Source organism: Mus musculus, chromosome 4 (assembly GCF_000001635.26).
Source record: "Mus musculus strain C57BL/6J chromosome 4, GRCm38.p6 C57BL/6J".
Lineage (NCBI taxonomy): Eukaryota > Metazoa > Chordata > Mammalia > Rodentia > Muridae > Mus > Mus musculus.
Window position 1 is genome coordinate 155376203 of NC_000070.6, and position 24214 is coordinate 155400416.

The 24214-nt window shown below is 49.7% G+C and overlaps 2 protein-coding genes across 4 annotated transcripts in view; one reads left to right on the plus strand and one right to left on the minus strand.

Annotated features, from left to right (window-relative positions):
• Positions 1–8776: 8776 nt before the first annotated feature.
• Positions 8777–21896, minus strand: Gabrd (gamma-aminobutyric acid (GABA) A receptor, subunit delta). 2 transcript variants are annotated; one of them, XM_006538546.4, is made up of 10 exons: positions 21693–21896; positions 21440–21541; positions 12732–12844; positions 12364–12431; positions 12053–12273; positions 11656–11738; positions 10952–11089; positions 10201–10356; positions 9733–9944; positions 8778–9489 (listed from the first exon to the last, which is right to left on the minus strand). In XM_006538546.4, exons 1-10 carry the CDS (start codon positions 21758–21760, stop codon positions 9199–9201), a joined length of 1452 nt encoding a protein of 483 aa, XP_006538609.2. In that variant the 5' UTR covers positions 21761–21896; the 3' UTR covers positions 8778–9198. The 2 variants fall into 2 exon arrangements, with proteins under 2 accessions (NP_032098.2, XP_006538609.2); NM_008072.2 differs by lacking the exon at positions 21440–21541 and having other exon boundaries at positions 8777–9489; positions 21693–21867.
• Cfap74 (cilia and flagella associated protein 74) overlaps positions 15897–24214 on the plus strand; it is a 74725-nt gene continuing 66407 nt past the window's right edge. Inside the window, exons 1-2 of one of the 2 annotated variants that reach the window (XM_030253676.1) lie at positions 20799–20907; positions 21331–22192. The gene's annotated coding sequence lies outside the window, so the exon portion shown is untranslated. Of the gene's footprint in view, positions 22193–24214 lie in introns of both variants that reach the window. The other variant, XM_006539046.4, reaches the window with a different exon arrangement.

Consider the following 24214-nt stretch of genomic DNA (forward strand, 5'->3'; position numbering starts at 1 on the left):
GCCAGTCCTCAGCACACCTTGAACAGACATCAGGTTTTTGCTGGGGACAACAGTCTATTGTTGCTGCATCCTGGGCCATCTGATCTGGCAGAGTTCAGGGGTCAGCTGTGCAAGTGGTCCAGAGAATGACTGGTGGAGGAGGGCTTATCAGTAGGAGATCTTGATCTGATTCGGGATTCAACTTCCTATAAAGGTAGAACAGTCCAAATACACCTTAGCGGGCCTTTGAAGCTAGGTCATGGTGGTTGCTGGCTGTAACGGCTATTCCTGGTTGTCAACTTGACTATATCTGGAATGAAATACAATCCAGAATTGGAGGGCACACCTGTCATCCAGATCTCGAGGCTGGAAGACACAAGTTTCTGACCTGGATCTTGACATGGAGATTTTGAGGCATAGTGGCCATGAAAAACTTAGGTCCAGGCAAGGCAGTACATTCCTTTAATCCTAGGAGACTAAGGCAAGGACATAAAGGAGATAAAGGTCAGCCTGGGACAAAACAAGTCCCAGATCTAGGTGTGGTGGTACACACCTTTAATCAGGGCCACACCTTCTACTGGAGGCCTACTTAGGACATTAGAAGAAGGAAGATTTAATCTTCTTCGACTGCTGCTGCTCCACTCACTGTGTGGTTGTATCCAGGTATCCAGTATACTTTGAATGACAGAGCCCTGTTTGTAGCCCTGGCATACAAATGGCCAGGCTGCTCCCTCCCCCGAGGACCTCTAATTTCCAGGTTCCATCCACAGAACATTTTAACTTCCCTACAGAGCAAAAAGTCAAAGCTCAGGATTTAAAATCCCACCAATTCCTGTCCTGAAATCTCCACCCTCCAAGAAGTCTTGTGTAAACTCTGTGTAAGTGCTGTAGATCTGAGGGCAAGGCTTTCCCTACAGCACTGTTACAGCTCCGCTCTGCCGCTGGTTTCCACCTTGCAAGTATAACAACAAGGTGAGATTTCCCCAGCGAAAAGTCTGCTCCTGTAACAATGTAACAGCTCAGCTCCTGGCAGTAAAGAGCCAAGGATTACCACAAAGTCGCACCTTACACACAGGAGATTCACAGGAAAGGAAAAACCCAGGAGGGTGTCTGCCTCTGCTTGGGCGAAAGGCAGCAAGCAAGAAAGCGAAGGCAGAGTGAGGCTGGAGAGATGGCTCAGCAGGTAAGAGCACTGTCTGCTCTTCCAGAGGTCCTGAGTTCAATTCCCAGCAACCACATGGTGGCTCACAACCACCTATAATGGAATCTGATGCCCTCTCCTTGTGTGTCTTAAGCAACAGTGTGCTTACATAAAACAAATAACTTCCTTAAGAAAGGAAGTTCAGCCGGGCGTGGTGGCGCACTCGGGAGGCAGAGGCAGGCGGATTTCTGAGTTCAAGGCCAGCCTGGTCTACAGAGTGAGTTCCAGGACAGCCAGGGCTACACAGAGAAACCCTGTCTTGAAAAACCAAAAGGAAAAAAAAAAAAAGAAAGAAAGAAAGGAAGTTCAGGGATTGGTGGGTTTCTGTGGCTGATCAGGATTGGTGGGTTTCTGTGGCATGATCAGGATTGGCGGGTTTCTGTGGCATGATCAGGATTGGTGGGTTTCTGTGGCATGATCAGAATTGGCGGGTTTCTGTATCTTGGTTCTGGTATCGGGCTTGGGGTGTTTTTCCTTTGCCCTTTTTACCCTACACTCTGTCTTGTGATGTGACTTTGTCTCTTGACAGCCAGAATACCTTTCTTCTCAGAACTGTAATTCTTGCATTGATGACTCAAATAAACTCCTGGAGATTGCACTCCCTCTAAGGGGTCTAAGATGTACTGGGATCCTACCCCTCATCTCTGGTCCACATTCTCACCTTACAAATCACTGATAGCTCAGCACCCCATCCATCAACAGCACTGGTGTAAATTTCCCCTTTGGTGGGTGTAAAGGCTTCCCTGAGTCAGAGGAAGTGACCATCCAGCGCCCAGCACACCTCTGGTACTATTGGAAGCAGAGGTACCCCCAGCCACAATCTTTAAAGCCCTCTTCACCTGACCCCACCTCCCTCACCCTTGGACCTGCAAGGTTTTCTTAGGCCCAACTAGGCGATCACACCCCTTCCTGCCCACTTCACCCACCTTCCCTTTAGGCTCCCAGCTCCTCTAGGCACTCTTGGCTTCTGTGACTTCAACCCTTTCCTGTGGATGAGGAAGCTCCCTCAACCATGTCTCCTCCTCTGGAGCTTTGATTCGGGAAATATTAAAAATGACCGGCAAATTCCCGAGCTACTGCTGGCAACTCTCTGCCCTGGCATGGCCCTGGTGCCTCTGTCTCTAGCTAACCCCCTCAGCCACCAGTCACTGTATTCCCAACTCTGGTTCACTTGTCTCTGGAGCTGCTAGTTCCTTCTCAGCCATAAACCCCTGTGGTTGGTCCCACATTCCAGTAACCCAGAAAAACAAAACTCTTGAAGCTTATAATTAGCCAGTCAGGTTTATATATCAATAAGTTCTCAATTCACAAGATGCCCACACAATAATTTCTATGCCAATTGATAATGATACAAGCTGCCCACCTAGATTTGACAAGTTATCCCAATTATTTTATCCCTATATAATAACATATCTACCTGTGATTATTCAAAGCCACGCTGGTTCTGAATCATCCTGCCCATTGTCATCTTGCTTTCTCTCTCCTGAGTCGCCCCCTGTCCCTGCAACTCTTAGCTCCGCCTCCCTTTTCCCTGTCCAATCACAGGCCTCCTGCTGCACTAATATTTTAATATAATTGGACAGGGAAAAATCCTGCCACAGGGCTTACCCCCTGCCTGCTCTCTGACAAAAAAAAAACGATTACTGTAAAAAGTGGCCAAAACTTTAAAGAGTTACTATCCACATCGATGCTATAAATTCCATGGATCAAATCTGGGCCGTCCTAATTACATATTAGCTACTGAATTATACTACGCCCAACCACTTTGGATACTGCTAGCTGTGTGTCCCTCCCAGGTCAAACTCATGGACCACCAGTTCTTAGTCTCATCTATTGGGCTGGGGACACTCTCACCACGCCTCTCAGGGCAGTTGCTCTGAGTCAAGTACCACTGCCCCCTTATCTCTCCCATGTCTGTGTTCAGTATTGCAGACTGTTTTAACTCCTCAGGGACACACTTCATGGGCACTCTGGGTCCCTCAGACTGTAATGACACCTTGACTTTGAGCACTGCCACCTGGCCCTTGTGTCTGTATGCTCACAATAACTCTATCCTCTGTGGCACTGAGGTTTACTGATGCCTACCTGCTAAATGGTCTGGGACTTGTGCCCTGATGTTCCTTTTTCCAAAATCAGGAGTGATATCCATTAAAGAACCCTTGCTAATTCCCATCACAGGGTTCCTAGTGGCAATGCATGACAACTGAATGGCTAAGAACCCTTTCTTGAGGTCCTGGCTATAGCCACTGGTGTCCCACTGGGGCAGCAGGACTGACTCCTTCACTAGCTGTTTCCATTTAAGTTTATTCAGGATCTCTAACAGGTGGCTCAGAGCATCCTTAACCTCCAGGGCGGAACAGGCTCACTGGCCACTATAGTGCTACAAAGTCAGTGTGGACTGGATTTACTAACAGCAGAGAGAGGTGGGTGCCTCTTCCTCAGGGAGGAATGTTTGTTTTTATGTCAACCAGCCAGGTATAGAAAAGAAGAGATCTGACAAGTCCAGATGGATCCCCAAAAAACTGCAAGAAACACTTGGATGCTTCTAGTCAGTGGCTCATCAATACGGAATTGGATATTACCTTTAAACTCCTTCCCCTCCTTTTCTCAGTCCTACTTGTCTGGATTTCTTCAACAATAAACCCAAAGGATTTCTTCCCTTTTTTTTCTTTTTTTTAAAAGAATATATATAAGCTGGGCGTGGTGGCGCACGCCTTTAATCCCAGCACTCAGGAGGCAGAGGCAGGCGAATTTCTGAGTTCAAGGCCAGCCTGGTCTACAGAGTGAGATCCAGGACAGCCAGGGCTACACAGAGAAACCCTGTCTCGAAAAAAAAACAAACAAACAAAAAATACACACACACACACACACACACACACACACACACACACACACATGAGTATACTGTTGCTGTCTTCAGACACACCAGAAGAGGAGGTTGGATCCCATTACAGATGGTTGTGAGCCCCCATGTGGTAGCTGGGAATTGGACTCAGGACCTCTGGAAGAGCAGTCAGTGCTCTTAACTGTTAAGCCATCTTTCCAGCCCTCTTTTTTTTTTCTTTCCTTAAGACTTATTTATTGCTGGGCGTGGTGGCACATGCCTTTAATCCCAGCACTTGAGAGGCAGAGGCAGGCGGATTTCTGAGTTCAAGGCCAGCCTGGTCTACAGAGTGAGTTCCAGGACAGCCGGGACTATACAGAGAAACCCTGTCTCGAAAAACCAAAAAAAAAAAAAAAAAGACTTATTTATCTTATGTATGTGAGTACACTGTCACTGTCTTCAGATATACCAGAAGAGGGCATCGGATCCCATTGGAGATGGTTGTGAGCCACCATGTGGTTGCTTGGACTTGAACTCAGAACCCATGGAAGAGCAGTCAGTGCTCTCAACCTCTAAGCCATCTCTCTAGCCCCTTATCCAAAAGATTTCTAACTAGACTTTTAATTGGTTGCTATTACAGGATTATTGGTCCCTAGCTACTGAGCCAGACCCAGGACTCCCTATTATACCCTGATGGTCAAGGTAAAGTTTGCCCCAAGTATTTTAATGCCTTCGTTCATCAGGAAGTAGTCTAATGATAGCATCATCCCCCTTTCCTGATCCCTTATTGTTTATCGATAATAAACAAAATGGGGGAGGCCCTTCAGTCATGCAAGTGGCCAGGCCCCTCTCCCAAGTACCTGCAACCATCAGGTTCCACCCATAGAACACTCCAATTGCCCTAACAGCTGGACAGAGTAAAAAGCCTAAACTCAGGACTTGAAATCCCACCAATCCCTACCCTGGAAAGCTCTGCCCCACAAGAAATCCCCCATAATCTTATCTTCTGATTAGCTCTCTGCTGCTTCTCACCCGAGCAGAGGCAGCCACCCTACTGACTCTTCCTTCCCAATAAATATGCTGTGGGAGGTTTATTGTGTAGTGTAGCTTTGTGGTATTCCTTGGCTGTTAACCGCCAGGATGGATACCTTTTCCATTAGAGCTTAACACACAGGCTATTGTTTCCTCCACCTGTGAAACAAAGTTTACAGTAAAAGAAGTCAAGTCAGAGTCTCTGTGGTTTGGGGTTAACATGTGAACCTCACAAAGGCTGGGAAGGAAAGTTCTGGATCTCAGGGGGCTTACTACTGGAGATTCCCTTGGGCATACAGTTGCCCAGTGACTGCTGTGTGGTCAAGATGACCAAGACCAGCACCTGGAAGGGCATGGGTCACTGCATCAGAGGCACCTAAGCCTTGAAGTTGATAGAGGAGCAGATTCATGCAGGTATGGACTCACTCCTTGGGGCTACTACAGATGAAGGAATAGCTAAGCTCATTTCATCAACCTCTCATTGTCTTTTTTGGTGGCTGTTGCTACAATGTTGCTACCATGACAGTTGCTACAATGACAGCTACATAGGCATCACAAGTGGACTTAATGTGAAGCCTAAGTGTATGCAAGCAGTATTAATGGCTGAGTCGGAGATGACCCTGGTTGGCCCTAGTTGTTAAGTCGAAGGAGACAGGTCTTGCTTTCCGGTAATACCATGACCCTGGAAATGCTCACTCAGCTTGAAAGCTTTAGGGACCTGGGGCCAGTTGTTCACTGGGCGTGGTTCGAGATGATGAATAGATATACACACGTACATACACAGTGGGATGCCCACTCCTTGCTCTGGGTCACAAAACACATTCCCTGCTCTTTCTCTTTCCCATTCTCTCCCTGCACCATACTCTCCTGCTTCTGGGGTTGCCATCTGGGCTGAGCTGAACAACTTCCCCCTAGGACGCTTCACACCCAGAATCTCAGAATGTGGCTTACTTGGAAATAGGGTTCTTGCAGATATAATTGGCTAAGATGAGCCACGCTCCAGTTTGCAGGTGTTTGTGTAAGAAGAGAAGGGACAGAAGCCAAGCGTGTGATAATGGACACAGAGGTCAGGGCAATAAATCTTAAATCCCAGTAGTGCAGGCCACCCAGGAAGCAGAGGGAGGTCGGGGTAAAATTTTCCCTGGAGCCAGTCTGCCTACTCCTAGGCTCATGACTTCTGGTCTCCATAGCTCTGATAGAACAGTTTGTAGCCCTAGAAAATAGGAACCCTGACCCCAGACCTGTCTCAGCTCTTTTGATACCCTGCATATCTTCTCACCTTGAGTCTGGGAGATTGTCCTGTCCTTGCTGCCAGAGAAAAACAGGGCTGTCTCCTGACATCCAGGCCCAGCCTCAGGGAGGTACAGTCCACATTCAAAGCATGCACTCCAGCCCAGGACAAAGAGGAGGGCACTCTCAGTTCCAAGAGCTGTCCCTGCTAGGATGAAAAGCCCCCTGCCTGTCACCCTTTGTCCCTGGTGCCATTGCAGGCAGGAGGCACTGACATCCTCTTTCCAAGCTGGCTCTTCTCAGCTGCAGCCCTTGATCCACCCCTAGCCTTCAGTCAGCTCCTGTCCTCACCACTGGAACAGAAACTGGTGTTTGAAAAGCATCAATCCTTCCTGTCCTTCCTCCTGCCCTGTAAACATGTGGGCAGAAATAGAAGCCTGCAGGCTGAGGGAGTGATTGCTGGTTGCAGAATCAGGCGAAGGCTGCTGCCCGGGTGGGCCTGGCTGCGTGGGAGCCCAAGGCAATCGCAAAGGCCGCTTTAAATAGCTCCCCGTGGGTACATGCAGCAGAAAGAGGGCAGACTGCAGGCGGCAAGAGGCAGGGCAGAGGCGGGTGCTGAAGCTAGCAGGTTGTGTAGTCGGAGGGGTGTTAGGCTGCTGGCCTCTGGGTCCAGGTGAATTCAGCAGCTCTGAAAACTTGAACCCACCAGCTCCTCCCCCAAAGGCCCAGAGAGCTGGAGCTGACCCTGCTCTCCTGGGAGTGGAACCTAGACTGCACTAATGGAAAGATGTAGCATTAGGTTGTCTTGACTAACTACATTGTGCCCTATGTGGGGACACAATGTGTCCCCATCCCCAGGTAACTCTTTGAACCAGTGGAGGTGGAAACAGTAACCATGTAGGAAGACTGAAGAACGGACATAAAGAGATGAAGAAAAAGTCCCAGCCCCTGGGCTCGAGAAGGGACATTCCTGTCCTGTGGCGTCCCAAGGTGGTTGGGTTTGTTCTGCCTCTCCTGTTGTCAGGAACTGGAGCCCCAGCTGACCCAGATCTGCCTTTGCTTGGCCACCTGCTCCCTGCTGGCTCCTAGACACATTCTATCATTGCAGTTCCTGATCATACCAGGATCCAGTGCTTCCACCCTCTGGATGTCCTGTAAAGCCACACAACCTCATCTTTTAGCACAAAGTAGCCAAGGTGGCAGGAGGAAGGCGTGCTTAGGTCATGGATCTTTGAGATGGAGAGAAAGAATGAGCACTGGGCCATAGTCCGAGCAGAAGGGCCACTGCCTTCCTCTACATTTTGAGACTAGCACTGTCGTGTGTCTCTCATGAGCCCTGCAGTGGTGTTATAGTACTGCTACCTACACTGGTTTGGGGCTGTGAAGGGTCACTGCCCAGGTCCTACTGCGGTCACTTAGTGGTTAACACGGCCACTTGCCAAACATCTTGGCAAGTAGGAGCCCACCAGGAGCATGCTACAGGACTAATGGAGCACAGTCTTGCCCCACCCTGACTAAGCAGAGTTGTGGGTCTGTCTGACTCTGTCACCACTTGAGCTGCTAGCTGACTTTGAACAGACTAAGGATGGAAAGCTCTTCTGCTAATTGTACCCTTCGCTTCCTCTACACGGACGACTGTGTATGGAAAAGCTGGACTCCTTTATTAGGAACTGCCTGCCACATGCTCCAATGGCTTCAGGGTCCTCAGGCTGCTGTGGGGAGTAGCTAAGGGGTGTCTGTAGGGCCTGAGATGCGCTGTGAGTTCCCATTATCTCATCCAAGAAGGCACCGTAGCAGCACCTTGGGCATGAGCCCTCCGGTGATCAAGGGATCAATGACTTCTTAAGCCATATGTAGGTTTCTGCGCCTCTGCCTTTCCTGGCCCTTCAAATACAGCCACACAACTCATCCTCTGGGATGCAACCTCTGAACTTCCCTGGCTCCAGATCTGTTCCCAGTTCTGAGACTTTTGGGAAGGCAACTTCAGAATTGTGTGGTTTGGGAATCCAGCTAGGGTTCTCAGCTCATGCTCCCAGGTCTGCTTCTGCCTTAGTGAAGATGGCTCCAATGTAGTCCAGTGACAGGGAGGGACAGATACCAACACATCCTGGTGGTTTCATCAATGCTGACATCACTAATGCTGATGTCACCAATGCTGGTGTCACCAATGCTGATTTCACTCACAGTGATGTCACCAATGATGATGTCACCAATGCTGGTGTCATCAATGCTGATGTCACTCGTGGTGATGTCACCAATGATAATGTCACCCACAATGATGTCATCAATGCTGATTATTCTTCTTTCCAAGCCCCCTCTCCTGGTGTCATCCTCTGTTAGTCAGCCTCCCTGTTGGGACCCTGACCCCACACAGTGCATGCTTACCCTAGACTTTCTGAGTTTCTGTAGGCTGCCCCTCCCCACATCCTTCCTATGTTGCCTGTGGCAGAGAAGCACAGGCAGAGAAGACCACAGTGCAATTGCCATGTGCAACAAAGACAGAAACCAGCGGCCAGGTCAAGGCTTTATTTCATGCTGGGACCAAAGAGGCCTCGCAATGCCCTTCTCCTCCAGGTCACCGTGAGAGTGGTCATCCACCCCCACTGTTTTTCTCTCTGATCCTGATCCCACAGAGAAAAGGCCTAGAAATCAGGACCATCCTGATGTGGGTCTAAAACTTCACAGCTCCCAAGGGCCCAGCAGCACTAGGCTCAACTTCAGGGTCAGGCCAGCTATGACCCTCTATGCAAAGCCCATCCTGTTCCATCTACAAGAAGTGCAGGCTCGTCTTTAGAGCAAAGTTGAGGTAAAGCCCAAGAAGCCGAGCCTCCTCTCTGTCCCATTTTGGGACCCATGGAGAGGGCCTCCAGGAGTTTGTGGCAACCACCTCACGTGGTATGTGTACAGCCATCACCTGGTGCACACACTGCCGTCACATGGTGTACGCCGCCCAGTAGATGATGTTGACCGCTGCAAAAGCTGCCGGGAAGACGGCGCGGGCATAGATGTCGATGGTGTCTGCATCGATGGGTTTGAGTCTGGAACGGATTCCTCCTGGGCCCCCTGGGCGGGACCCCCCCTCCTTCTTTGCCTCCACTTCCACAGACCTATAGGAACCCATGAGGTTCCCAGGGACCCGGCCTTGACGACGGGAGATAGCCAACTCCTGACTGACCCCAGCAGCTGAGAGGGAGAAAAGGACGATGGCGTTCCTCACATCCATCTGCAGAGGGTAGGGCAGGAGACAGGAGGACAGAAATGAGGATGCCCTGGCTGACTGTGCAGTAGTACCCTGTTCCTGTCCGGTTTTATTAAGTACCGCTGTGACCCTGTAGCGGATGATGCTAAGAAGCTGGCCCCAGGGACAGGGACTCAGGGCCAACAGTGACCTCAGAGCTGGCCAGCAGAAGAATAATACTTCTTTCTGCTCCCTTGCACCAGGCAGGACTCCATCTCACTCTCTCACCTCTGCCCTTGGCTTGGTGACCTTGACCTTGGCTTTCCGTTTCTTCCTGTAGTCGGCATTGAAGTGGGCAAATGCATACTCCACCAGGGCAGCAAACACAAAGACGTAGCAGATCCAAAAATACACATCCAGAGCTTTGATAGCTGAAGCCCGTGGCAGGGAGGAGCGGGCACTGACCATGAGCGTGGTCATTGTCAGCACAGTGGTGATGCCTGGTGGGAGTAGATGGTCAGCGATGAAGTCCTACCCTCTCCTCCTTACCCTAGCCAACAGGGCTGGGTTCCAGGGAAAGGGGAGTTCTTCAGCCCCCCACTCCCACCCTAGGCTCATGAGACAAACCCTATTCCCATTTGCCATTGCACAGGGCAGACAGAATGAGGTCTAGAGTCCAAAGAATTGACTCATGGCTAGCAGGGTTCTTATATATCTCTTCTACCAGCTCATGGGAAGGAAAGACAAAACTCATACCTAGAGATACTCTGGCAGGCACGGCTGCCTGGCTAATCCAGAAGGAGACCCAGGACATGGCAACCAGGAGGACAGAGGGCATGTAAGACTGGATGATGTAGACGCCCCGGTTCCTCCGAAGCTGGAAGTGTAAGCTGAGCCGTGGGAACTGGCCAGCTGTGGGGACAACCCACTGTCAGATGAGCTCTTCCCAACCACTCCATCTGCCCCATATGCCTCAAGGAGGGCACATGGTTGGCTGTTGGTTCCACTGCGAGGCTCAGATGGAAGACCCTAGAAAACTCACCTTCTACACATTACTCTAGGTCCAGCCACAAGGATGTTGGCTCACCCAGACTAAGAAGAGAAGGGTCAAGTTTGCTGAATTGTTTCTGAGCAACCTGCCCAGCTAATGTCAGGGTACCTGTTGCCTCTCTCTGTGCCTTCTGCACTACTCTATGCACATCCACACTCTGAAAGGGAAGGTGACCAAGGAAGGGACTTAGTCATGGGGCTACGGGCCTATAATAGTCACTTTCATGATCTCTCTAAGCCTAAAGTACTGGGAAGAAATAACACAAGAGTAAGAGGATAGAACCTGGCTGTATGGCATGTCAGCATGTTCCCATTCCACCTGAGCACAGCCAGCAACACTCAGCTGATGCCCAACTCGGCGGCTTTCCAGGTGCTTCCTCGACCCTCAGAACTGGCTGGGAGCTCAGTTATAAAGCACAAGAGACTTGCGGGCAGCTCACGAGAGAGGCCACATTACCCGATTTGAAGTTCATCAGCTCCGTGGTGAAGCGGTAACTGGTGATAGTGAACTGGGCCAGCTGCAGCCTGTCCAGCCCATGGATCTGCTCCTGGTTTTCTGACCAATAATAGACAATGTCCTCAGAAGAGTAGCCATCTGTAAGAGAGCCCACCAGTGGGCAGTAGGGCTTAGCTCAGTCCTTGGCAGCCTCAGGGAGAATGCCCTGTCTACATGGAGCGCCTGAGTGGTGGGGCTGACCCGGTGACAACAACAGAGACCTCATTCAGTCATGTTCAGTCAGGGGTGGGGGTAGGAGATGCGGGGGAGTGTCCTCAGCTCCGGGCGCAACATTCTACATCTCTGAGAGGGATGACAGGGCCAGAAGTGCTGACAGAATCGGAGCCATCCTTGATGTGGAATACAAAGGGACCCAGGTTAACTGAGCTCTGTTCTGTTGGGACAGCCTGGTTGTCAGAGCCGGATCTTCTGGGCTCTTCTCCGCTTGTGCTGGCTAAGTTCCTTTAGGTCTTTTAGACCTATACAGACTACTGGCTCTTAAGGAAGCCCTACCCTGGATGTTTCCCTGGCCTCTGATCCAGGCCAGCCCGGCCCTGGCCCCGAGCTTCACAGACTTGCAACCCTGACTGCCCTGCCCCACTGGATGAGCCAGTGCAGCCGCAGACAAGAAGGAGCCCTACCCCAGTCGTGGAGAGGACACTCACAGCTCTCTAGGTCCAGCATGCACTCCTGCTCATCCAGTGGGTACTTGGCGAGGTCCATGTCACAGGCCACTGTGGAGGTGATGCTGTACAGGCAAAGTGGATTAGTGAGGTCATGGTGTCCCTTAGAAGCTAGCAGGTCCCCTGCCCCTAGACAGCAGATATACCGCCCTGCACCAACACAGAGGAGCCACCTACTCCTCAGGAGCCACATGCCACTCCTGATGCCTACTGTAACATCTGAAGCCAATGTCAACTGAGCAGCCCCTCCCTGAAAGCTAGTGAGGACAACGGGTACCACTGGCTACCATCATGTATCTGTGTGGTGGCAGAATGAGGGTGTGTGCCCAAGCTCATGGGATGCTCTTCCAGAAGGCATGGGAAGGTAGGCCCAGCTCACCGGATGCTGTATAAAATCACCCCATCAGGCTGTAGGCGGATAAGCTTGTTTTCCACAGTCACATCATGGAACCAGGCAGATTTGGCATTCACGATGAAGGTGTCAGGGAGCCATAGCTTGTCCACAAAGCGGCTGTCCAGGCCTAAGGTCTCGTTGGTATGGTTGTAGGACAGCCTGCTGTCCCGCCAGCTCTGATGCAGGAACACAGTCATGGTGTATTCCTGTAAAGAAGGAGGGTAAGCACTGGCACCATTGTCCCTTGCTCCCCCCCGATGGCACACAACCCAGAGAGCCGATTGACTGGCACCTACCATGTTTGCCTCTGAGATATGGTCAATGCTGGCCACCTCTAGGGCAAGCGCCACATTCACAGGAGCACCTGTAAGAAAGAGGGGTCTGCTAATGTTGTCGTAGTAGAAACCCCAGTCCAGCACCCAGCTACCCTTCTAGGCCAGCCCAGACAGGTGGGACAGAATAATATCCACGGCCTTTTCAGGGAACTTGGAGCCGTTACATATTTGCCTCAGTGCCTGGGGAGATACCTCTTTCATCTGGGATGCCTGGGGCTTGAAATCCAGTGAACCCCTGGAGTTGCCAAACCGGAGCCCAGAAGAGCCCACACCCACAGCAGATCCAGGGTTGGATCTGTTTCTGCTCCCACACCATCATCTGCCTGTACCTCCAATGCCTGGTCGGAAGTTTCGGGCATAGCCCTCCATTAAGCCATCCAGGTTGGGGAGCCAGGATATTTCCAGGTTGGAGCCCACGTAGTCCCCAATGTCATTCATTGCCCTGGGAACACAAGGCCAATTGGTCACAGCAGGCAGAGCATCAGGGCCTGCGGGTGGAGCATTGCCCTCAGCACAGGTGCCAAGGAGGAGCAGGCGCCGGCCCCTCTGGACCCTTCAGGCAAGACACAGGAAAATGAAGAGGCTCTCCACACTTCTGCTACCTTTCTGCCCAGTTTCAGACACCTTCGTGTCTGCTCCTGAGGAATGTTGCCCTGTGTCCACCCCAGAATAGAGGCAGAGCTCCCAGACTCCCTTGAGGTGTCTCCTTAGTCCCCTCCCCCTATGTATTTATGGAAGGGAATTAAAGGCTTGGCAACTGGAGTCCCAATCCCCGGGGCTTTTCTCCAAAGCAGAGAACCCTGACAAGACCACATAGCCTTCCTGTCAGCCAAGATCCCCTGGATATGGCTGAGAAGAAAGAAGTGAGAGATGCCCAGAGACTCGAGCTCTGTCTTCTCGGGAGGGCCCCAGCCTGCCCCACCCTCCCAGCCCAGCCCCTCAAGTAGCCATGCACATCTGGGGTTAGCCTGACCCAGGAGCAGCTGGGAACCTGTGCTGGCCCTGTTGTTCCCAGTAGGCCTACCAGGTAGAACGGGAAGGCAGGGGAAATCGTGGGGACATGAGAAGGGAGAGGAACTCACACACTTGGGAATCCAGTTGGAGCTTCTAGCCAGTAGAGAAGCAAGAATTCTACACAATCAAGCACTCTAAAGCCTCCCCTTTCCCTGCTGAGCTGGAAACTTGCATATTTTTTTTAAGGACTTTCACCAGAAACCCCACTTACAAGGAAAAGGTCATGTCCTAAACTTCTTGTGTAATTTGGTGGCTTCTGGTTCTACCAGGGTATTGCCAGAGCTGCCCTATATCCTCAGTTATCAGGAGAGGAAAAAAATAAATAAATAAAAAGAAGAAGAAGAAAAAGGCTTCTTAGCAACACTTTGAGATGCAACTAGAAAACCACAAAAAGGGTATTTATGGCTAAAACTAAGACAATCGAGACGCTCCCTTGAGAAGCCTGTATGCTCTTCTTCCCACTGCTTGCGTTTGGGAAGCAAACATATGCTGTATGGCCGTCCTTCTGACTGATTTCTCTTCCCTTAACCCTCATGTTTAAGCATATATTAAAATATTGCTAATAAAATTTGTCTCTGTAACTCCAACACTCAGGAGACGGAAGCAGGTAGATGCCTGTGAGTTCAGAAAGCTGATCTTTTATATAGTGAGTTCCAAGCTAGCCAGAGCTACACAATGAGATCCTGCCTTATAAACAAACAAACAAACAAACAAACAAACAAACATCATCTCTATCTTTACTCAATAAACTAGTTAGTCCCAAATTTTTTCTGCTCTGTAGCCACAAATCCTAATATTGCCTGAGTTGAGGTCCCTAAAAGTTTGGGACACCCCTCCAATGGATCCAAAGCTGCATGTGAGGCAGACATTGGAACCCACCCTACCATCAAAGCAGGCGCTGCCAAAGCAGGAGGCCCATGGCAGCCTCTCCATACTTTCCTCTGCTTGCTGAAACTGAGTTCCTACCCTTCCTCACTGCCCCTACCCCCAGCCTTCGTTTCCACCGGGAACCCCAGTATGGGACCTTATCTGAGCGTAAAGTCGTTGTGAGTGTTGTTAGGGAAAGACCACATTGCAGTAGGGCAGGCCTCTTAGAGGAAAGTGGATGGCAGAGATGGGAAAGCAGATAATGACAAGGCAGAGGCTGGGTGGTGCCTCTACAAGGAGAGGAGGACTGAGTACTGCTGGCTGACACTAGAAACAGGAGGCAAGCCTGGGGCAACTGTCCTCAGATGGTCCAGAGGGTTGGGGGTCTCTGCCTCAGAAGTACAAAAGAATCAGTTCCTGTTGTTTGAAGGCACCCAGTTTGTGTAATTTCTTGTGGCAGCCTAGGACACTAATGCATGCTACGCTCCTGCCTACGGGGAAAGGGCCCATCATGAAGGAGGGGACTCTACTAAAAGCGAGGGCATGATGTGGGGTAGGAAGGACTTAGACATGACATTGGAGGAAAACGAGGCTGTGTCCTGGTATCTCTGTCTGCTATTGGTTAGAATGTTCCTTTGTGGTTAAACATCCTTAAAACTTTAGTGAGGCCGGGAGTGGTGGCACACGTCTTTAATCCCAGCACTCGGGAGGCAGAGGCAGGCAGATTTCTCAGTTCGAGGCCAGCCTGGACTACAAAGTGAGTTCCAGGACAGCCAGGACTATACAGAGAAACCCTGCTCTAAAACGCCCCCCCCCAAAAAAAACCCAAAAAACAACAACAACAACAAAAACTTTAGTGAGGTTGTTCCCTCCACACCAGGAACAAAAGCACCAGGGCGTCCTCACTACACATGTGCACTAGCAGAGGGTCTGAGTCCTCAGACTAGTTACAGTATCTCCTGCACTGGAACGTTGACACATAACTTTTTATGCAAGTCTTGAGAAGAAACATCCTAAAAGAAAGATCCTGTCCACCCTGATTTGAGAGGGAAAAGGTGTTATTCTACACCATAAATATACCACTTGCCTCATACATGTTCATAAAAGTGTCTTTTAAAGTGCATAACTGAGAATCCCTGAGCTGCTCCTTGTCTTGGCGCAGCCCACTCCAGTCTTTTTTTTTTTTTTTTTTTTTTTTTTTTTGAGTACTTGCTTTGCTAAATAAACTTCTACTTAAATTGTCTGGGTCTCTTGACAGATTCCTTTCTTCACGAAGGCAAAAAATAATTAAAACAAAAACAAAAACTCAACAACAACAGTGGATATCCTTATCAGGAACAGAGCCAGTCAGTCAGTGAGTTCCAGGGACAAGAGAGTAACTTTGGGCATGGTCTCCAGGGACAGTGGAAAAGAATCCTACCTGATACTACCAGAAATGCAGCCTCTCTCTGGGTCACCTTGTCAAGACCCTGAAACAGCCCCCTCAGACCTCCTGGGTACTGAATACCTACCTGGCTCTGCTCCTCTGCTCTGTGTATTGCCTGATTTTATTTTTTAATTTTTGGTTTTGGTTTAGTTTTTTTGGGGGGGGTTGTTTGTTTTTCTTTTTCTTTTTCTTTCTTTCTTTCTTTCTTTCTTTCTTTCTTTCTTTCTTTTTTTTTTTTTTTTTTCGAGACAGGGTTTCTCTGTGTAGCCTTGGCTGTCCTGGAACTCACTTTGTAGACCAGGCTGGCCTCGAACTCAGAGATCCACCTGCCTCTGTCTCCCAAGTGCTGGGATTAAAGGCGTGCGCCACCATGCCCGGCTGTTTGTTTTTTCTTATTCTTTCTCTTTCTCCTTTCTTTCTTTCTTTCTTTCTTTCTTTCTTTCTTTCTTTCTTTCTTTCTTTCTTTCTTTCTTTCTTTCTCTCTCTCTCTCTTTCTTTCTTTCTCCCTTTCTTTCTTTCTTTCTTTCTTTCTTTCTTTCTTTCTTTCTTTCTTTCTTTCTTTCTTTCTTTCTCTCTTTCTCTCTTTCTTTCTTTCTTGAGACTAGGTCTCTCTACACAGTTCTGGTTGTCTTAGAACTCACTTAAACTCACAGAGATCCATCTGCTTCTGCCTTCCGAGTAGTGTGATTAACCGCAGGCCCCAGGAAGCCTGGCTGCCTGCTTCTTAGTGCAGAGTCACTCAGTCAGGCTTGCCTTCAGTCTCCTGTTTCTTCTGGTGGCAACTGGGAATCACAGCATTTGCCTCCTGCTGTGTGAGGACCCCCCCACTACCCCCTGGCATGCCATGAAGGCCAATATTAGGCTAGCTTCTCTCTCCATCTCACACCCCTTGCATCCCTGTTTTACTGAAGACAATGCTCTTTCTCCCACTCTGATCTTCCCTGTTCCCTCCCCTGACTCTTCATCTCTCCCCAGACCTGCTGCACTTACCCCTCCCATTCTCTCTCTCTCCAGCTTCACTCACCCAGCCTCCCTGTCCCTCCAGTCCTTCTGGCTCCTCTCCCTCCTCCCCAAATGCCAACAGCCTCTTCTTCTATTGCTTTTCTGTTTTGCCTTCAAGCACTCCTCAGGAATTATTCCTAACTATCCACCTCTCCACTCCAAATATCTAGAGACTCCCTGTTCCTGTGTGGGTACGAGTGCATGCATGTGTATATGTGTGGAGGCGTGTTCGTGTATATGTGTGTGCATATGTGTGCAAATGCATTTGGAAGACAAAGGTTAACCTTGGATGCCATTCCTCAGGTGCTGTTTTTTGAGACAGGGTCTCTCAGTAACCTAGAACACACCTAGTAAAGTATGCAGGTGTAGTGGTTGGGTGGGAATGACACCCCATTGACTTATACGTGTGAAACCTTGACCCACAGGGAATGGCACTATTAGGGAGTGTGGCCTTACTGGAGTGGGTGTGGCCTTGTTGGAGGAAGTGTGTTACTGTGAAGGTGGGCTCCTGTTTGTACTTTCACATTGCTGGCCACCCAGCATTTTTACATGTTAGGGTTCAAAGTCAAGACCTTATCCGTGTGTGGCAAACACTTTGTCAACTGAACCACCTGTCCTGATCATCAAATAAGCCCTCTAAGGCAGAGACACAGCTGTGACCGATGTCACAGCCCAGGGTAGGTAGCAGTCCAGGGATTGTGGGAAAAATCAAGGTGAGTGGTCTTAAAAGAAATGGATTCTACAAGTGGGACTTCAGAATCTCTTCTGCCTAGGCTGGAGGTTATACAGAGAGACAGCCTCCTGGAGACAATGGAACAGAGAGGGCTCTGGGTTGTAAAAAGACCATGATCAGAGGCCGTGACATGGAGGAGGTAGACATAAAGGGCTCTGAAGGCAGGAAAAGCCTCAATCTGGAGTCAGGGAAGAGGTTCTAAACAGCAGGTCTCACAGTTAAGCTCACATTTTAAATTTTAAATGCCCAGCGCTGTCAGGTGTGGTAGCACATGCTTATCATCTCAGAAGTGGAAGGAGAAGGATCAGAAATGTAAAGCCAGCCGCAGATATATAGAGAGTTCAAGGCCAGACTGGGCTACATGAGATCTTGTTTCAAAGAACCAAAATAGAGGAGGGAAGCAAATAGACAGTAACAACAACAAACTCCTCCCTACACACACACACACACACACACACACACACACACACACACACACACACACACGCAAGCACACGCACAAACGTGCACATGCACACATGCATAGTTCTGCTAGAACTAGAGCGGCTAGAGGATTCAGACTCAGCCCCGCCTTTCTCTGCACATGGTAAGGTCTTGCTCCTATGACTTTATGTGCTTTTAGGTGTGTCTTAAGAATGTCATTTAGTTCATGTGCCTCATATATACTGGACTTTGAAGAATCAGCTGTCTACCAAGATTTCCTTAGCTAACAAAATTTTCCAGACCTCTGGCCTACCAAACACTGATGCTTTAGCTCATCACGAGGAGCAAGACAAAGCATCAGGGTCTGTTGTTTATTCCAAACAGAGCCATTGTCCCACCCCCAGCAGTTCCCTGGAGTGATAGGCAGAGCTGGAAATGAGACAATGTGGTTACAGGGTATGAAATGGTTAAATGAAGTCCTAGTCTTCACAAAGTACAATTAGGAACGCAAATGAAGGTCATCCTGAAGGCCAGATGTGAAGGGACTTGAAATGGGCTTTATTTTTGGACTACCCAGCTGTCATGTTGCCTGCTCGGAATGAGGCCATCAGGAGACACTGTCCTTCCTGGCCCTGTCTCAAGGCAGTGGCACATGTGTGCACATGTCTCCTCTGTCTTCATACAAGGTCTGATCAGAACATGAGAGTAAGGTCACAGAAGTAAGATCCTCAGGGAAACACCTTGAGTTGGCAGAGACAGGCTCTTACTACTTTCTAGAAGCAATAAAGGAGGAGACCTTACTCGCTCTGGAGCCTCTTCTTTGCTAGGAGAGTAACTGCCCATTTTTCAGCTCTGAATGAGTGCAGAGGACTAAAGTGTGAGAAAGACCCAGCTACATGCCAGATTCTGGGACCTGAAGCCCACAGTTCCTAAAGCTCTTTTTTGTTTGTTTGTTTGGTTTGGTTTTTCTCTGTATAGCCCTGGCTGTCCCGGAACTCACTTTGTAAACCAGGCTGGCCTTGAACTCAGAAATCCGCCTGCCTCTGCCTCCCGAGTTCTGGGATTAAAGGTGTGTGCCACCACACCCGGCCCTAAAGCTCTACTCTTATCCAATGGTTCATGACAGGTTTTACAGAGCGGGTAAGCTAATGGGCAGGGAGTGCACATGCTCTGCACTCAAGGAGCACACATGGAGTAGAAATGTCTCCATTTTTACTAGTAAGTTACACTGATCTTGGCAGAAGGCTGCTGGTGCTCCCAGCTCCCTTGGAGACCATTGATAATCTGGGGTGAGGACATCATTTGGCTAGATGGACAGAGAGGCTTAGAGACGCATGCCAGGCTCTGGTTTGGAGGATTCAAAGTCTTGGAGCAGAGTAGATGAAGTGAAAACACATTAGCTCCTCCCCCTCCTTGAACTACTTCTGGTGTATTATGGGAGCTTCTTCCCTCCTCTCCCACTGAGAAATGAGCCCACCCTTATGCCTCTGGAGACAGAAAAGGAAGGTGGGTGCAGCTGAGCCAGGCAGCGGATGCTCTTCACTGCAGCATGCATCCACTGTGCACACATAAGCCCACGGATCCCACAGCTCTGCTTTTAGAGCAGCATGCTCCTTGCTAGCATCCCAGTTACCAAGGCAAAGAAGAGTACTGCGACCATCGCACCATGAGTGCCAGGGAGATAGAGGTGCCAACAGCCTGGGAGGGACACCCACACGGGTGTGCAGTTGACAAGCTCAGTGCCCACTATAGATGCAGGTCTTCATACTCTACACCCAGCCCACAAATATGACACAGATGCTATCCTCCTATCTCAAAGCCTTTCCCACAAGAAACCACTGAGGCCAAGGCTGAGGAGGCTCTGGAGACTAAGAGGGGAAGCTGTCCAAAGTAGAGGGGCCGGAAAAGGTGAGAGGGCACAGATAGCACCTGGCTAAATCTGAAGGTCACCACAAGGGCTGAACTGGCGGCTGTGTCTTTGGCTCTTTTGCTCTCTAGAGAGATCGTTTAGCCCTAGCCCTGCCCTACTGACAATTCCACATTGTGTCATTGTCAGGCCAGGCCGAGAGAAGAAGGTCTGGACAGAGCCATCTAAGGACAGACTTTTAAGATATGACAAGACAGTAACTATTTCGATTCGAGGATGAAACGGAAGCTCAGCAGAGCAGTGCTTCCTCCACTTTATGCACGGTGCTGATCCACATAAGATTAGGATAAGGATATTGGGTCCTTCAGCTCCCCTGTGTGCCCAAGAACACAGGTACACAGTCCCTTGTCCAACGCCTCAGAAGCCTCACACAAGCCAGGATTTAGAATTTCTTCTTTTTCTCTTTTTCTTTTTTCTTTCTTTCTTTTTTTTTTCTTTTACTTTGAGGAAGGGGATAGGCTATGCATGCAGAGTTGAGGGAGGGGTCTGGAGAATTTCCCAGCAAGCAACCTATAAATAGGTCCTGTAAATAGAATAAATAGAAAACGAGCTTCGTGTCAGCATAGGACAGGATTTGCCAACAAATGAGTTTTGGTGTCATGCTCAGACTAAAATGTTGGGGTTGTCAGAGCCTCTCAGTTTTCAAATTCTTGGCTATGTGGCCACGGTCACGGCCAGCATCTGACCTCAGAGCCTCAAACATGACAGCTGCAGCCATGTTACTATGCTTCACCCTCTGAGAAGAAAGGAAGTAAAGCCCACAGGGACTAAATAAGGAACAGAACCCTTTTCTGGGCATTGGTGGATCAGAGGCTTACGGTCAGTGGCCATTCTCTGCTCTCCAACCTAGTTCTAACATTTGTAGCCAGATCTAGGCCTTCTGGACCTGTCCCCCACCTGCCAGCAGAGAGGCTCAGACACCTGCATGACATGCTTCCTGGGACTCTACGGCCAAAATACAGCTGGCATGCAGCCATATCTGTTGTCCAACCCTCTAGGTCCGTGCCAGTTGGCCCTCAAGTCCAGAGCTCCAGGGACCTGTCTCCACTGTTTGATTTCTGCCTTTTCCTCTAAAGGACCTCACAAAGACACTTGCTTCTTATGACTCTCATGGTAGGTTGCTCGGCCCAAGATGACCAAGGTTGGATTCTAAGTCCCAGCGAGAAGAGAAAGAAGACAGGGACTGTGGAGTGTTGGAAGCTCCTGAGAGGATGCCCCAGCCTAAGGCCTCCCTGCTTAGACTCTTCTCGCTCTGGGGAAAGAGCCCTCTTTTATCCCCAAGAATATAGTCTCCTTCCATGGGGGTATTCGACAGGACCACTTGGCTGCTGTTCACCTGCAATCAGGATTCAGTCTGTAAACTCAGAAGCAACTGCTGAGAGAAGACCCACGGTCACCTTTGCTCTACTGACAGGGTTGGGACAAACCTTTCTGAGGCGTCCATACAAGACGGAGGAAAAGGATAGTCATTTCTCAAGGGCAGACCCGCTCCCCATGACCCCCAGTTCTTAAGTCTTCCTTTCTTCTTGCCCTCAGCTCATCCTGCCGAGCTTCAGCTCTGCACTTGGAAGGGTACCAGCGGAGCAGGAACCAGCTCAGTGGGATGGGGCCAAGGACAAAGATGAAGAGAGGTTTTCACATTAACCTGGCCTGGCGGCTCCAATCCCGCCCCACAGCGCAGCGTTCAGCACCGAGGACGGCGGACAGCACCCGGGCAGCAGGAGAGAGGTCAGCCGGGTCCTTAGATCTGGAAGAGCGGCAGGCGCAAAGCACAACAGGGTGGACCTAGAGGTGAAGACTCTGGGTCCTGACAACTCGGAACTCTGCCCCACCGAGGGTGCCCGCCAAAGAACGAGTCCCTCCTGCCCCACATCATCCCTGGCCCACGAGCTGCTCACCTGGCGCCATGGTGCGGCTGCGTGCAGAGCAGCAGGAGCGGCAGCAGCAGCCAGCCCAGAACGTCCATGGCCTTGCGGGCTGTGCGCGGGACAGGTCCAGCTAGCCCCAGCGCAAGCAAAGTTGCTTTGCCTGCGGCCGCGCGGCGGCACCAGAAGGGCGGGAGCGCGAAGGAGAGTGGAACGGGCGCTGGGGGAGGATGGAACGTCGAGCCTGCCCCGCCCCGCCCCGCCCCGCCCCGCGCCACAGTCCCACCCCCGCTCGCACGCCCTGCCGCACGCGGGGAGGCTTCTGCGCACCGCATAGCACCCGGTGGTCGCTCCGCTGCGCTCCGGAGAGCTCCGAGAGCCTCGCACACTGTGTCCTCTCCATTGCTGTCAGAAGTCAGGCGGCCCAGACCCTCCTCCAGCTGTGGCCCTTGCTGTCTGCAAACAAGTTCCTCCACGTGTCTGCCTGGAGCACAAACGACCAGGACGCAAGACGAGTGGATTCCCTTTTGCAGGTAGTGCAAAGCCTCATCCCTGAGGCCCTGCTTGCTTGAGAGGTTTGTGAGGGTCTCAGGCTTGGGTTGCCTAGGCAGGGGGCGTTCCTGAAGCCACCATTCCTTCTATCAGGGAATATCAGACACCTCCTCACATTTCATTCCCTGGACACCCTCCACCTTCCCTCATAAGAGAGAAAAGTGGTAGATACTATTATTGACTATCTCTCTGACTTGAAAACCCTACTGGACAAGAGAGGATACTGATACCTGAATCTGGGTGCTCAGGTCCCATCTTACCTATCCATACCAACCAGGACAGGCCCTGCTGACAACGCTGACATCGACCCTCCATAGGAAAGAAGGCTCACACATCTTTTATCTTTTTTAAATTGTCTTTTTTATTTTTGAAATTACAACTCTATCATTTCTCCCTTTCCTCCCTCCAGCATCTCCTGTATACCACCACTCTTTTCTCTCTTTCAAATTCATGGCCTCTTTTTTTTTTTCATTAATTGTTGCTACATACAAATATGTATATACATATATATTCCTAATTATAACCGGCTCAGTCTGTATAATGCCACTTTGTATTTTGTTCTCAAGGCTGACCATTTGATATTGGAAAACCAATTAGTATGCTCTTCCCCCGGACACATCTTCCATTTTAATTCTTTTGAGTACAAAGTTTTGAAGGATTCCTTTTAAAAGCTACTCACAAGCTTTAGCCCCTGTTTCACCTCATTCATTGACCTTACTGGATGCCTGGGATCACAGAAAACACTTTAAAATAAGCAGATCCCACCCACCAGTGGTGAACACGTGGAGTTCCAGCTACTTCAGAGACTGAAGCAGAAGATGAGAGGTTTAGATACAGCCTAATCGACATAGTAAGGATGCCCTATGCTCAGGTGCCCTGGGGATGCCTGGAAACTGGCCAGTCAGGTGTGTTGAAAAAGATGACTTATAGAGCTTCTAGCACAAGGAACTGCTTAGATATGGTTTTTTTTTGTTTTGTTTTGTTTTGTTTTCATTTTTCAGACAGGGTCTGATGAAGTTCAGGCTGGTTTTGAACTTGCTATATAGTCAAGGATGACTCTGAACTACTGGCCACCCATCCGGCTTCGCCTCAAGTCCCGGGGTTACAAGCTTTCAAAATTTTGTTCCTAGCAAGATTTGTGTGTAGCTTCTGAGCTTTGGTTCCTTCCTACACATATACATATATAGGTTGTATGTATACATTTTGAACTAGTTATGGGTCTGTCTTTACCTCTGACCTGGGTTCGACTCAGGGAATTAGGAGAGATAACTATGGAGCTGACTCATCCAAGGTCAGGAAACAAAGCCTTGGTCTTGCACGGCTGTTATAGTCTTTGGCTCTTTCTTTTCTTTTTCTTTTTTTAAAAAAAAATTATTTATTTATTTATTATTTGTTTGTTTGTTATGTACAGTGTTCTGTACTACACGCCAGAAGAGGGCACCAAGGTCATATTACAGATGGTTGTGAGCCTCCATGTGGTTGCTGGGAATTGAACTCAGTACCTCTGAAAGTGCGGTTAGTGTGTTCAACCTCTGAGCCATCTCTCCAGACCTCTTAGGCTGTTTCTAACATGCCTGGCCTGCTTCTTCCACTATAGACACTATAGATTGTTCTTGTACTCTCTCCATCTCTCCATCCACTCCTATTCTTGCTCTGAGGGAGAGCCTCACTCACTGTCTAACACCTCAAGGCCTTTCTCACAGAAAGGCTGTCCATCTCAGAGGTGTGTATCCTTTTCCAAATACTTAAAGAACACCCCCCCCCTTTAGGTGAACCAAGACTAGGGTATGGGTTAGGGGACCTGCTACCCTGATAGAGCAGTAGTAAGGTGGGGCTGGGGAGATGTCTTAGTGGTTCAAAGCAATTGGTACTCTCTCTTTCTTTTCTCTCTCTCTTTTTTTTTGAGGCAGAGTTTCTGTGTGTCACACTGGCTGTGCTAGATCGTGCTCTGCAGACCAGACTGGCCTGGAATTCACAGAGATTTGCCTGCCTTTGCCTCCCAT